The sequence below is a fragment of the Schistocerca nitens genome, chromosome 1 (genome assembly GCF_023898315.1).
Source record: "Schistocerca nitens isolate TAMUIC-IGC-003100 chromosome 1, iqSchNite1.1, whole genome shotgun sequence".
NCBI lineage: Eukaryota > Metazoa > Arthropoda > Insecta > Orthoptera > Acrididae > Schistocerca > Schistocerca nitens.
This window is the reverse complement of record NC_064614.1, coordinates 737,451,571-737,465,876: the sequence shown is the minus strand read 5'-3', so window position 1 is coordinate 737,465,876 and position 14,306 is coordinate 737,451,571. Positions and strand designations below refer to the sequence as shown.

The following is a 14,306-nucleotide window of genomic DNA, read 5'->3' as shown; positions in this document are numbered from 1 at the left end:
TCTTTGATCAAATCTACAGCAAGGCCCTAGATTTGATCAAATATTGGACGACATTTGATAAAGTCCCTATTACACCATCAAATATCTTTGACAAAGATATTGGACAAACATATTGGACAAAGAAATTTGATAGTGTAATACCGGCCTTAGTTAGGTTTAAGAAGTTCTAAGTTCTAGGGGACTGATGACCTCAGATATTAAGTCCTATAGTGCTCAGAGCCTTAGTTAGGTTTAAGTAGTTCTAAGTTCTAGGGGACTGATGACCTCAGATGTTAAGTCCTATAGTGCTCAGAGCCATTTGAACCATATTTGACCGAGCAAAGCTGAATTACACGCCGGGTTCAAATGGCTCTGAGCACTATGGGACTCAACTTCTGTGGTCATCAGCCCCCTAGAACTTAGAACTACTTAAACCTAACTAACCTAAGGACATCACACACATCCATGCCCGAGGCAGGATTCGAACCTGCTACCGTAGCGGTCTCGCGGTTCCAGACTGCAGCGCCCAGAACCGCACGGCCACTTCGGCCGGCTTACACGCCGGGTCTTGGTCCGCCCGCGGCCCTGTTTTAAGAGAACAAAAATGCATTTCTAGAACACCGTGAGTTCGGCCAGAATAGGTTAACTTTCGATTGTAGCAGAAGCCGCCAAAGTTCCTGTTTCTGCGCATGCGCAGTGCGCAGTATAATCGGAAGTGTAGAGCTCCACACTCGGCAATATCTAAAGATCGTTGACGCCCTGCACACACTCGCGTGGTGATTTGTTGCTGATTTCCACGCAGGCACAAATGGCGCACACACTTTGAGTAGTCGTATTTGACCAGAAAGTCGTGTGAAACGGGCTTAAGGATGTCCCCTGGAATGGTCTGGTGCGGCTGCAACATTTCTGCTACTGTCTTCGTCCCGATGGGCCTTTGAACGTACGTGAGTAGTTGCAGAGCCCGGCGTGCAAGATGCTGAAAACTGGTCCATGAGTGATTTCCAGTTTCACCTCGATTGTGATATGCCGGTCTTCCAACAGCAGGGCCTCCACTTCTCCTGCAATAATCTGTTCTTCTCAGAGATAGCTCTGCCACGTCCTTCTTCGTCATTCAGACTTGTACTGCCCACAATGGAAGAGTCTGCGTCGCCTTGCCTGTATCATATGATGGTGCAGTGCTTCCTATTGAAGAGAGAATACGTGTAGAAGAACGCGCACCAAGTACGTGGTCGAAGCTTGATTTTTTCGAGGTGATAATTCAAAATTTTTGACTCCCCATCGTATTTCTCCGAGAAGAAAAAAAAATGGCTCTAAGCACTATGGGACTTAACATCTGGGGTCATCAGCCCCGTAGAACTTAGAACTACTTGAACCTAACTAACCTAAGGACGTCACACACATCCATGCCCGAGGCAGGATTCGAACCCGCGACCGCAGCAGCAGCGCGGTTCCGGATTGAAGCGCCTAGAATCGCCCAGAAGACTTGCATCGTTTGCACCTGATATTGTTTTACGTTTTGCAAGCTGATTAACAAGAAGAATCATGTTTGTACATCCAAGAAAACATCGATCATAATCTTTTCGGCAGACGAAGTCGATTCCGTTCTATTTTGTGCACTCACTTGCTTCCAACCAATACTTCGATTGTTGATTATTTTCTGGCGTCAAGAGATACGCCTCACGTTAACCTACAGTGACACTTCAGCACAGAAAATCGATTGAATTCTCTAATCAGCTTTAAATATTGCCGAGAAATTTGTTGAAGCATTCTCACAAATCCAGGCAGACCCATGTAAAATGTCCCTACCCTTTAAAACATTCCGCACGGGTGCTCCCTTAAGACGTCAACTATTCCATATACCTTTAATCTCCATTATTCCATTAACATTTTGCGCTCATTCTCATATGTCGTTATACTTTTAGTATGTTCTTTGGTGGATCATTTTCAAATGATGTATGGCTACGTTTCAATTTAGGCGCCAAATTTTTAACTTTTGACAATAAAGTAGAAGATATAACAGTCGGTAAGTTTCGTATGAATTTTCTGAAGCGGTAAATGGTCAAAAAACAAAAAAAATCACGAGAGGCTACTCCAGTTTACAAATTTGAATGCAACTCAACACAACACCACAATTTTAAAACTTCAAATGAACAAAATTCTTCCTCTAATGACCTTGTCACCTGACTTACATTATTCCTAAGCATATGCTACATAAAAAATTAATGATATCAGTGCCTTCCCTGTTGCCAAAACCAAGAAATTTTCTCTTTGTCTTAATTCATCTTGTTGCTCAAACTCCCGTTTTGTCCACTTTGCTTTCAAATGTATAATTGTCGGATACAGTTCTGCGTTTAGCAAACACGATTTCTTAACACTCATACACTGTGTTTGCTCAAGTAACTCTTTCAGAGACGGCAAAGTACTTGGAATTTGAGCGGAAACTAATTGTGTCCTGAGCCGAGTTTATAAGATGAATATCGCTAAAAGTAAAATAAAAAAAAAAAAAATCTATTCGTCGATTCATAGTAAAAGTAAAGTAAGGAGAATGGAGCGTAGCCGAATAAGATTAAATTAGGAATTGAGAAGCCAAAAATAGTAGAAGAAGTTTGCAGTTTGGGTAGCGAAATGGTCGACAGCAGAAGAAGTAAAGATTGCATAACTTGCGGCTCAACAAGGATAAGAAAGGCTTTTCTGAAAAACAAAAAAACAAGAAATGTTAAAGGGGCAATAAGCTGTACAGAAAAAAGTGAATAGAAGCTTATAACATGTGATGTTACAAAAGAATGCTGAAGATTAATTGGGTACATTCGATAGCTTATGACGAGATACCGGTTCGAATCGTGGAGAAAGGAGTTCAATAACACAAATAAACGAAGGTGTAAGTTGACAGGAAACATACTATGCACCAAGGAGTAGTTAACTTGGTAATGGAGGGAAGTGTGGAGGGTAAAAATTGTAGAGCGAGATCAAGACTTGAATACAGTAAGCAGGACTGAACTGATGTAGATTGTAGCAATTAAGCAGAAATGAAGAGAGGATAGACAAGTATTGAAAAGCTTCCTCACAGCATTCTTCGTACTGAAGACAACAACAAAAAGAAGCAGAAACAAAAATAACGTGATTAGCTATAAAATTATATATTTCGCTACACTGCCGACGACGGAAAGTTAATTTTTTTTGCCAACTATTGAAGGTGGCACGTAATGTACTGAAATTTGTGTGGGCGTATGAGAAATAGACGAATGATGCCATGTATAAGGAATACACCCTGCAGGGATAAGATACAGGCGGCGAAAGATTAATAAAACTTTTACAGAAACCCGATTGCAGTTATGTTAGTCGAAGGATATGAAACGGAAGCAGTAGCGGAAAAGAGAATGACATAGGCGTACAATTTTAGCCTGTCCCCGATGTTATTCAGTCTGCACACTGTAAAAACAGTAAAGGAAACCAAGGAGAAATTTGGAAAGGGAGTTCAAGTTCGTGGAGAAGAAATAAAAACTTTGAAGAATGAGATTTTCACTCTGCAGCGGAGTGTGCGTTGATGTGAAACTTCCTGTCAGATTAAAACTGTATGCCGGACCGAGACTTGAACTGGGGACCTTTGCCTTCCGCGGACAAGTGCTCTACTATCTTTTTTTTTTAAATCTCATATGGTTCGTAACTGATCGTTGTATTTGTTAGGGGCCCGCGTCCTATGACACTTGTTCAAGTTTATCGTTGATCCAGTAACTCAGTTCTTTTCTCCAGTGGGCAACTAACGCTCTAACCGAACACACTGAGCTACTGTGCCGGCATCATCTGAGCTACCCAAGCATGACTCACGTCCAGTCCTCGCAGCTTCACTTCTGCCGGTATCTCGTCTCCTTTGAAAAAACTTTGAAGTTCGTCGATGACATTGTATTAGTGTGGTGCATAAGTACGTAGCCTTTTTGTTTTGCATGCTGGTATTCCTCTTGCTATAGCTTTACTTATCGAATGTCATTTTTTATTTATAGTTCCCTACTGCTATTTGAGTTTAAGTTATTTGGAATGGAGTTGAGGACGCTAGAAATGGAGTGCCAAGTGGAGAAGTCGGAACATTTCCGACATATTCTTCTGGCTGAGTTCAATAGAGGGGTAACAGCAGCGGAGGCAGCGAGAAACATTTGCGCCGTGTACGGGAATGATGCCATTGGACAGAGAACGGCAAGAAAATGGTTTTCTCGTTTTAAGGTGGATCGTTTTGACAAGTTCAGGAAGTTTTTCGGGTTTTGGTGAAGATAGTTTAAACACTTTAATCTACAACGATCCATGTCGGTGTGTTCGAGAACTGGCAACTGTGATGATCTGTAATCATTCCACCATCGAGCGACATTTGCAGGCAATAGAGAAGGTTAAAAAATCGAGAGTATGGGTAATGCACGTTCTAAGCCAAAATCACAAAAATCTGCCGATGGCAATATGTGCTCCACTGCTTGCTCGTCATCAACTGGCTAGAGAACAACATTAACCATTCCTATCTTGTATCGTTACAGGTAACGAGAAACGGCGTCTTTATTCTAGCACCAGGAAAAGAAAGGGATGGTTAGCCCAAACACAACAGCAACTCCCCGAAGAAAGAACTGCGCGAATCCTCGGAAGTGTAATGCGTATGGTGGAACAGCAGCTGTGTGGCACTACGAATTGCTTGTCTGAGGTGTAACCATCACTGCTGACATTTGCTGTCAACAACTGAGACGTCTTGCAGACGCAGTCCAAGAACAACGACCTGGAAGACTACGTGAAGTGATGCTACTCCACGTTAACGCCCGTCGCCATTCTGCTAGACTAACAAAAAACATTACTATGAGATGGGTTGGGAAGACAGTTCGCACCTCAGAGTTTCACTTTCTCCACCCTATCGAATAACCTTCAAGGAACTTCCTTTCCGGATGAAAATGCGCTCCGAAAATACTTGAAGGTGTTCTTCGCCTCAAAACCACGTGATTTCTTCAACGGCGGAATCGAAAAGTTAGCCCAGCGTTAGGAAACTGTTGTAAATAGTGGAAGAGAATATATTATTAATGACTACGGTCTCTGTTTGAGCAAGCAGTAAACGAAACAAAAGAAAAATTCGGAATAGTTATTAAAATCCATGGAGAAGAAATAAAAACCTTGAGGTTCGCCGATGACATTGTAATTCTGTCAGAGACAGCAAAGGACTTGGAAGAGCAGTTAAACGGAATGGATGGTGTCTTGAAGGGAGGATATAAGATGAACATCAACAAAAGCAAAACGAGGATAAAGGAATGTAGTCGAATTAAGTCGGGTGATGTTGAGGGTATTAGATTAGGAAATGAGACACTGAAAGTAGTAAAGGAGTTTTGCTATTTGGGGAGCAAAATAACTGATGATGGTAGAAGTAGAGAGGATATAAAATGTAGACTGGCAATGGCAAGGAAAGCGTTTCTGAAGAAGAGAAATTTGTTAACATCGAGTATAGATTTAAGTGTCAGGAAGTCATTCCTGAAAGTATTTGTATGGAGTGTAGCCATGTATGGAAGTGAAACATGGACGGTAAATAGTTTGGACAAGAAGAGAATAGAAGCTTTCGAAATGTGGTGCTACAGAAGAATGCTGAAGATTAGATGGGTAGATCACATAACTAATGAGGAGGTACTGAATAGGATTGGGGAGAAGAGGAGTTTGTGGCACAACTTGACCAGAAGAAGGGATCGGTTGGTAGGACATGTTCTGAGGCATCAAGGGATCACCAATTTAGTATTGGAGGACAGCGTGGAGGGTAAAAATCGTAGGGGGAGACCAAGAGATGAATACACTAAACAGATTCAGAAGGATGTAGGTTGCAGTAGGTACTGGGAGATGAAGAAGCTTGCACAGGATAGAGTAGCATGGAGAGCTGCATCAAACCAGTCTCAGGACTGAAGACCACAACAACAACAACAACAGTCTCTGTTATGTGTATCTGTTATGTTTATTAAACTTATGGAAAAACGCACCAACCCAATAATTCTGAGTGAGACGATAAAGGGTTGGAAGATGAACCGACTGGACTGAGTCTTGAAAAGATACTATAAGCTAAACAACAACAAAAGTAAAACAGAGGTAACGGAATGCAGGCGAATAAAATCAGGTAATGGTAACGGAATCAGATTAGGAAATTAGACACAGAAAATAGTGAGTTTTGCTAGCCGCGCTGCAAAATAACTGTCAGTGGCCGAAGTAGATACGATATAAAACGTAGATTGGCAGTAACAAGAAATGTGTTAAAAAATGAATTTGTTGACACCGAGCCGGCCGCTGTGGCCGAGCGGCTCTAGGTGCTTCAGTCCGGAACCGCCCGACTGCTACAGTCGCAGGTTCGAATCCTGCCTCGGGCATGGATGTGTGTGATGTCCTTAGTTTAGTTAGGTTTAAGTAGTTCTAAGTCTAGGGGATTGATGACCTCAGATGTTAAGTCCCATAGTGATTAGAGCCATTTGAACCATTTTTTTTTTTTTTTTTGTTGACACCGAATACAAAACTTAAGTGTTATGGTGTCTTTCCTGAAAATGAATTTGTTGACTCTGAATACAAAACTTAAGTGTTATGGTATTTTTTCCGAAGATATTTGTCTGAAGTATAGCCTTGTAGCGAAGTGAAATGTTGACAATAATAATGCAGACAGGAAGACACCACAAGCATTTGAAATGGGTGTTACAGCAGAATGCTGAATATTTGATGAATAGATCTAATAGATACTGAACCGAATTGTGGAGAAACAAATTTAGGGTACAACTTGACAAAAAGAAGGAATCGGCTGACATGACATATCCTGAGGCATCAAGGAATCGTATTCAAGCAGGTTCAGATAGGTCTAGACTGCTATAGTTAGCCGGCCGAAGTGGCCGTGCGGTTAAAGGCGCTGCAGTCTGGAACCGCAAGACCGCTACGGTCGCAGGTTCGAATCCTGCCTCGGGCATGGATGTTTGTGATGTCCTTAGGTTAGTTAGGTTTAACTAGTTCTAAGTTCTAGGGGACTAATGACCTCAGCAGTTGAGTCCCATAGTGCTCAGAGCCATTTGAACCATTTTTGCTATAGTTATGCAGGTGTGAACAGGCTTGCACAGGATATACTGGTGTGGACCACCACAGCGAGGAGGAGTTTCGACACCAGTCTAGAGTTAACCACTGGCCACACACTTTGTCAGAGAAAACGTATGCGCCATATTGCATTATTGGAAACAGCGTGAAAATAAAATCTTGATTTTTGGTTACAGGCATGGTGGAGGCTAGAGCGCTGAACGAGCTAACGCATAGGGTGACGTCAGCTGTGGATGCTTTCACCGGTCGCAGCGGTAAGCAGTGCACTGACGTATGGAGCTGCAGGTTGAAGAGGACATTCCAGGAAATCGACCGTCGAACCAGCATACCCAGGTCAGTGACTGCGCACGGCGACTGTCTACAGTTGCTCATTCCATTGGAGAGAGTCACAGAGAGGGCTGACGCTCTCTTCCCGTTTCTGTCAGTTCCAACGCCTCCAACAGCGCCGACTTCAAGGCGATAAGCATTCGACTTCTCCCGAAACTTCAGCTTTTAACTCTGGTTGACCTTTCAATGTTCCAACATATAATCCCATTCACACAGTCGCTCATCAGATTTTACCAGCATTAAATTACAAAATTAGACCTGTCTGTATTTTCTGTGATCTACCCAGAGTATGTGACTACGTAAATCACAAACTTCGTTCGCAAAATTGATGTTTTGTGGTATTACCGACGTAGCTAACAAATGGTTTACGTCATAGTTAACAAGAAACATGTGAAATATTTCTAACTGGACAGATGCCACTGAAGAAGTTCTACGAGGTTCAGTCTTAGATTCGTTATGGTACTCATACAGGAAAACGAGTTTTTAATGCACATTGAGCAGAATTAGTTCTTTTTACAGGTAACGTGAGCATTTTAATCAGTCCCAATAGACACAAAGCAACAAAGGAAATAAAAAATAGTATGGTTAAAGCAATTCCTGACTTATTTTCTCATTTTCTGGAATGATCTCTATTTAAAAATATGAAAGAATAATCGTTACTGCACAGAAACCGTTGCGATATTAATGATAAATTTATTGTTTGATCAACAGATAATAATAAGACATGATTCCAAATCTTATGGTATTCATATTTATCAGAACTGTAATTATAAATAAACAAATAAATAAAAGTAATCAAACTTACGAGCTTCTTAGGCAACTCAGTGCAGTTATTTTTCCACTTCGTGACACTGCAAATCTTGGCGAGAAGCCAATCAGTATGTTAACGTTATCTGCTTATGCCTTCAGGCAGCAGTGTCGTCTGAAATTATATTCTATGATAATACGGTTTGAAGAAAGGAAATTTGCTGTATGAATATATCACATAAGTAAATTCTCTCGGTGTAGATGGTGCAATACGGTCCGAAGGAATTTCGATGTCCGTAACTACAACAGAAAAATGTTACCTTCGTGATTTTATTAATATCGACCTTAATTCAGAAACCGTTGAATGATGATGCTACCAACACCTCTGATCATTTTCATGTTTATATAAAGTCCCTGATAGACAGCGAAGTTAAATTTGAAAGAAGACTGGGTAAGTTTCCTCTGCGAAACATATTACACAAAAGAATTTATGTTTAGAATTTTTTAGCTTATATAAGACTTACAAACTACCTTACGCTATTAAGCGAAATATTTTTTATTGTTATGTTAAGCTCAATAATGGAAGAGGATGTAGATGAAGATGAAATGGGAGATACGATACTGCGTGAAGAGTTTGACAGAGCACTGAAAGACCTGAGTCGAAACAAGGCCCCAGGAGTAGACAGCATTCCATTGGAACTACTGACGGCTTTGGATGAGCCAGTCCTGACAAAACTCTACCATCTGGTGAGCAAGATGTATGAAACAGGCGAAATACCCTCAGACTTTAAGAAGAATATAGTAATTCCAATCCCAAAGAAAGCAGGTGTTGACAGATGTGAAAATTACCGAACTATCAGTTTAATAAGTCACAGCTGCAAAATACTAACACAAATTATTTACAGACGACTGGAAAATACTAGTAGAAGCCAACCTCGTGGAAGATCAGTTTGGATTCCGTAGAAACACTGGAACACGTGAGGCAATACTGACCTTACGACTTCTCTTAGAAGAAAGATTAGGGAAAGGCAAACCTACGTTTCTAGCATTTGTAGACTTAGAGAAAGCTTTTGACAATGTTGACTGGAATACTCTCTTTCAAATTCTAAAGGTGGCAGGGGTAAAATACAGGGAGCGAAAGGCTATTTACAATTTGTACAGAAACCAGATGGCAGTTATAAGAGTCGAGGGACATGAAACGGAAGCAGTGGTTGGGAAGGGAGTAAGATAGGGATGTAGCCTCTCCCCGATGCTGTTCAATCTGTATATTGAGCAAGCAGTAAAGGAAACAAAAGAAAAATTCGGAGTAGGTATTAAAATCCATGGAGAAGAAATAAAAACTTTGAGGTTCGCCGATGACATTGTAATTCTGTCAGAGACAGCAAAGGGCTTGGAAGAGCAGTTGAATGGAATGGACAGTGTCTTGAAAGGAGGATATAAGATGAACATCAACAAAAGCAAAACGAGGATAATGGAATGTAGTCGAATTAAGTCGGGTGATGCTGTGGGAATTAGATTAGGAAATGAGACACTTAAAGTAGTAAAGGAGTTTTGCTATTTGGGGAGCAAAATAACTGATGATGGTCGAAGTAGAGAGGATATAAAATGTAGACTGGCAATGGCAAGGAAAGTGTTTCTCAAGAAGAGAAATTTGTTAACATCGAGTATAGATTTAAGTGTTAGGAAGTCGTTTCTGAAAGTATTTGTATGGAGTGTAGCCATGTATGAAAGTGAAACATGGACGATAAATAGTTTGGACAAGAAGAGAATAGAAGCTTTCGAAATGTGGTGCTACAGAAGAATGCTGAAGATTAGATGGGTAGATCACATAACTAATGAGGAGGTATTGAATAGGATTGGGAAGAAGAGAAGTTTGTGGCACAACTTGACCAGAAGAAGGGATCGGTTGGTAGGACATGTTCTGAGGCATCAAGGGATCACCAATTTAGTATTGGAGGGCAGCGTGGAGGGTAAAAATCGTAGAGGGAGACCAAGAGATGAATACACTAAGCAGATTCAGAAGGATGTAGGTTGCAGTAGGTACTGGGAGATGAAGAAGCTTGCACAGGATAGAGTAGCATGGAGAGCTGCATCAAACCAGTCTCAGGACTGAAGACCACAACAACAAAACAACAAGCTCATATGTGAATGGCCAACCTGCAGCCACATAGAAGTACGACTGATGTTACATAACCTGTAGTTTGTTCATTCCGCATCGTAGTAGTCATCATAAGTATAGTCAATGGAAAATTTAACTAAATCTTTCGTTTGCTCACTCTGCAGAAGCCTAAGACAAGTTTAAAAAACGCTTGACATTCATTATCTGCTTACACACTCTCCAGTTTTAGCAAATTTCTGATCCCGTACCATTCAGGCTGAGTACTGAGTGCCTTCCGCAAATCGGCATCTATTTTCCTCTTTCGCCTCGTAATATCTACAGCAGAAAGAAGAAACTTCATCACCAAGGTTTGCGTTTAATTCTGTTCTTGCCAATAAGGACCCAAGATTTAGTCACAGACATTGATAGAACCGACCTATCGGTACACAACCTCAGCATCGTTTTGTCCGTCTTTCGTTGACTTTTTTTTCATTAATATCAACTTCTTCGAAAGATGAGAGGTTGTAAACGCGGTACGATGAGAGGTTGTAAACGCGGTACCTAAGACTCTTGGCTCTTTTATTATGAGTGAAAGATTTGTGGTTAAATTACGTTGGGCTTCAAAATGCCTTGGAATCTGTTGATTTGGGAAGTTCAAAATTTTACTTTGTGCAGTACAAATAGAACTCGTAGCAGTGTGCAGTCAGAGCTTATTCCATTAGTTGAATTAGGGGATTGCGAGAGCGTCAGAATAAACGTCTCACTATACACGTAATTTCTTACTGTAGCGGAGCCTATTCAGCACAGTTACCTTACGCGTCAAACTGAGACTGTCTGTACTTTCTACTGTGCCCTACATCCTACACACAGCTCTGTTCGCGATGGTTTCAGACTCGTCGTGCCAAAATGAATGGAAAATTAAATTGAATTAAATACAAAATCTTCGAATAGAATTGAAGATATTAAAATGAGACTGGTGACACACCAAAAAAGACGAAAAAAAAATGGTTGAAATGGCTCTGATCTCTATGGGACTTAACATCTATGGTCATCAGTCCCCTAGAACTTAGAACTACTTAAACCTAAATAACCTAAGGACATCAAACAACACCCAGTCATCACGAGGCAGAGAAAATCCCTGACCCCACCGGGAATCGAACCCGGGAACCCGGAAAAAAGACGAAGAAAGTAACAGTGTTCAAAGAAATTGTCGACAAAATCATGAAGTCAATGCTTGCAAGAAATTCCTCGTTTATCTCGAATCAAGAACTAGTTATTTTGTTTTGTGCAACTTTACAGAGAGCGTTTATTTTGAGGCCATGGCGCATAATGCAGAAGAACTGTCTCCATTGACTCCTACAATGGGAATACACTTTTGTTATATCGAATATTATTGTTTCCTTGCGGTATACGAACGAAATGGTGTACCACGAATTCTTTATATTAGTTTTGTTGATATTTTTTTTCTATAAAGCATACAATGGTTGAGTAAAACAGGATAAAAGATCGGAGAAATTGACAACGGCTCACATTTATTAGACGTTCGTAATTTTTTAATATTCATGTTTTTTCCGAAAGACACGAAATTATAATGAAGCCACAATCTTCATATTCGTCGGAGCAGCGCCCTCCCCCCAATCTTTTTCCTTTTTCTCTGAATTTGATAAGCAGCAATGTCAAACCAAATCTGCAAGGACTCGTGCAATAAAACAAACATTGTCAATAAACGCTAAAATTGTTATTATAATTGCTATGTATGCTATATGGATTAATATAATGTGACGCTGAAAGTGAAGAGAAAGAAATAACAATGTTTCGAATAATTCTGTGAGAGAAAACAGAAGGAATCAAACTTATATATTGATAAACAACAAAGGACACAGGAGAAATATCCTGGAACTTGCACGCTCAATCCAAAAGAAACGTTCTTCACTTTCCGTGCAAGTGCAAATTTTTCAGAATTTAAGTAGCATAAAGATCAGAAATCGGAGCATCAGTGGTATGCAAAAGAGTTTGACTATATCGGATGAGGATATTCAAAATAGAGAAAAATTCAGAAGAAATCTGAAATACTGTGAGGTTGTACAAAAGTATTAGAGAAGACAAATGTGAAAAGGCTAAAATACAGGCTACTGAGCAGTAAGCCAGAGGAACTACAATGGAAAGATTAAATCATGAATAGTTGTTTTACATCTGCATTAGCTTTCAGGCTTCGAATCAAAAGAAGCTGTTTATAATATAAAGCTGTTTATTATATTAAAAGATCGGCGAGTAGAGTAGTTGGTTTATCTCTGTAGTATTTTCCACGTTGCTACATTTTGAAATTTCGGCGGAAGGAAAGATCTACGATGATCTGGCAAAGATAATGCTCTCTTTCAAAGTGGCTCATATTCAGCAGAACGACTGAGTGTTCAATAAGACCAAATTGTCACACATTTTATTCGGTGTGATTAAATGCTGATCCCAGCTTAAATAAATAAAAATCAAATTCTGACAAGTGAAATGATGAACGGAATCACAGAAGATACCTAAGGTCTGAGCATTCAAATGCGCAAAAAAAGAATTTTTTTGTGAACGTACATTGTATCCGAAGTCACGTGACCTGGATATTACTGATAAAAAGTAGTCCTATTTATTTGCATCTGTAGCAGCAAGGATTGTTCACCGTTGCTATTACTAGTGTTAAAATGTGTGACAATAGTGCATGTACACGTATTAGAAAGATTTCTGGCTTAGCGCAACATATAAGCAAACAGCGTTATACTGATGTGAAGTGACAATTCCTGTTTGATGTTGGTGACGTGCACAGTACACTATGATTGAATTTTCTCATTTTGAGAGTACTGAAGGGCGACCTGTTTTAATTGTAAAAAATCATTCAACAGCAAAGATCGCGTAAAACATTTCTGTATTTAAGACAAACGGTCTCAAAAGACATTTGCTGTCATCTTCAGGTCTTAAAACTCTTTCCGTGAGTTGTGCCTTATGCGTCGGTTAAAGGGGATTGGCACTGTTTAGAATATGTCCAGCATACGTAAACAGACGTACTTTTGTGTACCGTGTTTGTATGATGTAATAAGCTTCTGTGAGCAATATGCATATGGACACGGCTTTTTGCACGAGGTGCTTTATGTTTTTAAATATTTTAGCGATGACAGACTGTTTATAATTTGCTGACTTTTGTCCACTTGACATCTTGTGCGTGGGTTTAAGCGTAAAATGAACATGTTTTCAACAAAAAGTGTTTTAAGACCTGAAGATAACAGGAAATGTCTGTTGAGACCGGTTGTCTTAAAAAAAGAAATATTTTATGCCATCTTGGCTGTTGAATGGTTTTCTACAACAGTACACTATGTTCACCGCAAGACACTCCAGTTGTATGAACGGAGGAGACAAAGAAAGCACTTCACAATCGATCAACTAACGCTACACAGCAAAATCGGTCTCAGGTGTCTACTTGTTTTATTATGTTCTGATCTACGACGCTTAGCACATTTTAAAAGACAATGTGATTATTATTTTTAAATTACGTGTCTAGCTGTTGGAAGCCATAGTATGTAAGCTTATGAGACGTAACTGTGAAGCAATTTTTCTGACTTTTTCTCTCATACAAAGAAAGGAATAAAGAAATTATAAGAAAAGAAAAACCAATCAGTCATATGTTTTGTGCATTGGTTTGTCTATCAAAAGTAAGAATGAAATAGATTATAAAAACATTTATCGAACCTTATTTGCACTAAATGCTTTCGAGAACTATTCAAATGGGCGTCAATCTATTTGTAGTTTATTTCTTAGTTTTACAGAAAATATGTGACCGACTCCGAAGGAAACCATTTTGACGGTTAACTGCGGCATCACACCATTGTATGCTCAGTATAGCTAGGCCTTGAAACGATAAAATTGTTGATACCTCATTTGTCTTCCTAGTGTCTGCTGCTCTGGAGATGGCCTAAATCTAGTACTTTATATGAAGGAAGCCATTTTGAAAGTCAAACATCGCAACAAAGCAATTTTTTGAGGCAAAGTGGCTACGCCATGAAGAGATGATGGTTTCGACATCTCATTTGCCTTCCTAGAGCCTTCTGTATTC

General features: G+C 39.9%; 1 protein-coding gene across 1 annotated transcript in view; it reads left to right on the top strand.

The window, feature by feature from the left end:
• Positions 1-14,306, top strand: part of LOC126197817 (uncharacterized) — a 195,936-nt gene that overhangs the window by 92,938 nt on the left and 88,692 nt on the right. The window contains exon 4 of the mRNA XM_049934671.1: positions 7,221-7,377. Within this exon, the coding sequence (XP_049790628.1) occupies positions 7,221-7,377 (157 nt within the window). The remainder of the gene's footprint in view (positions 1-7,220; positions 7,378-14,306) is intronic.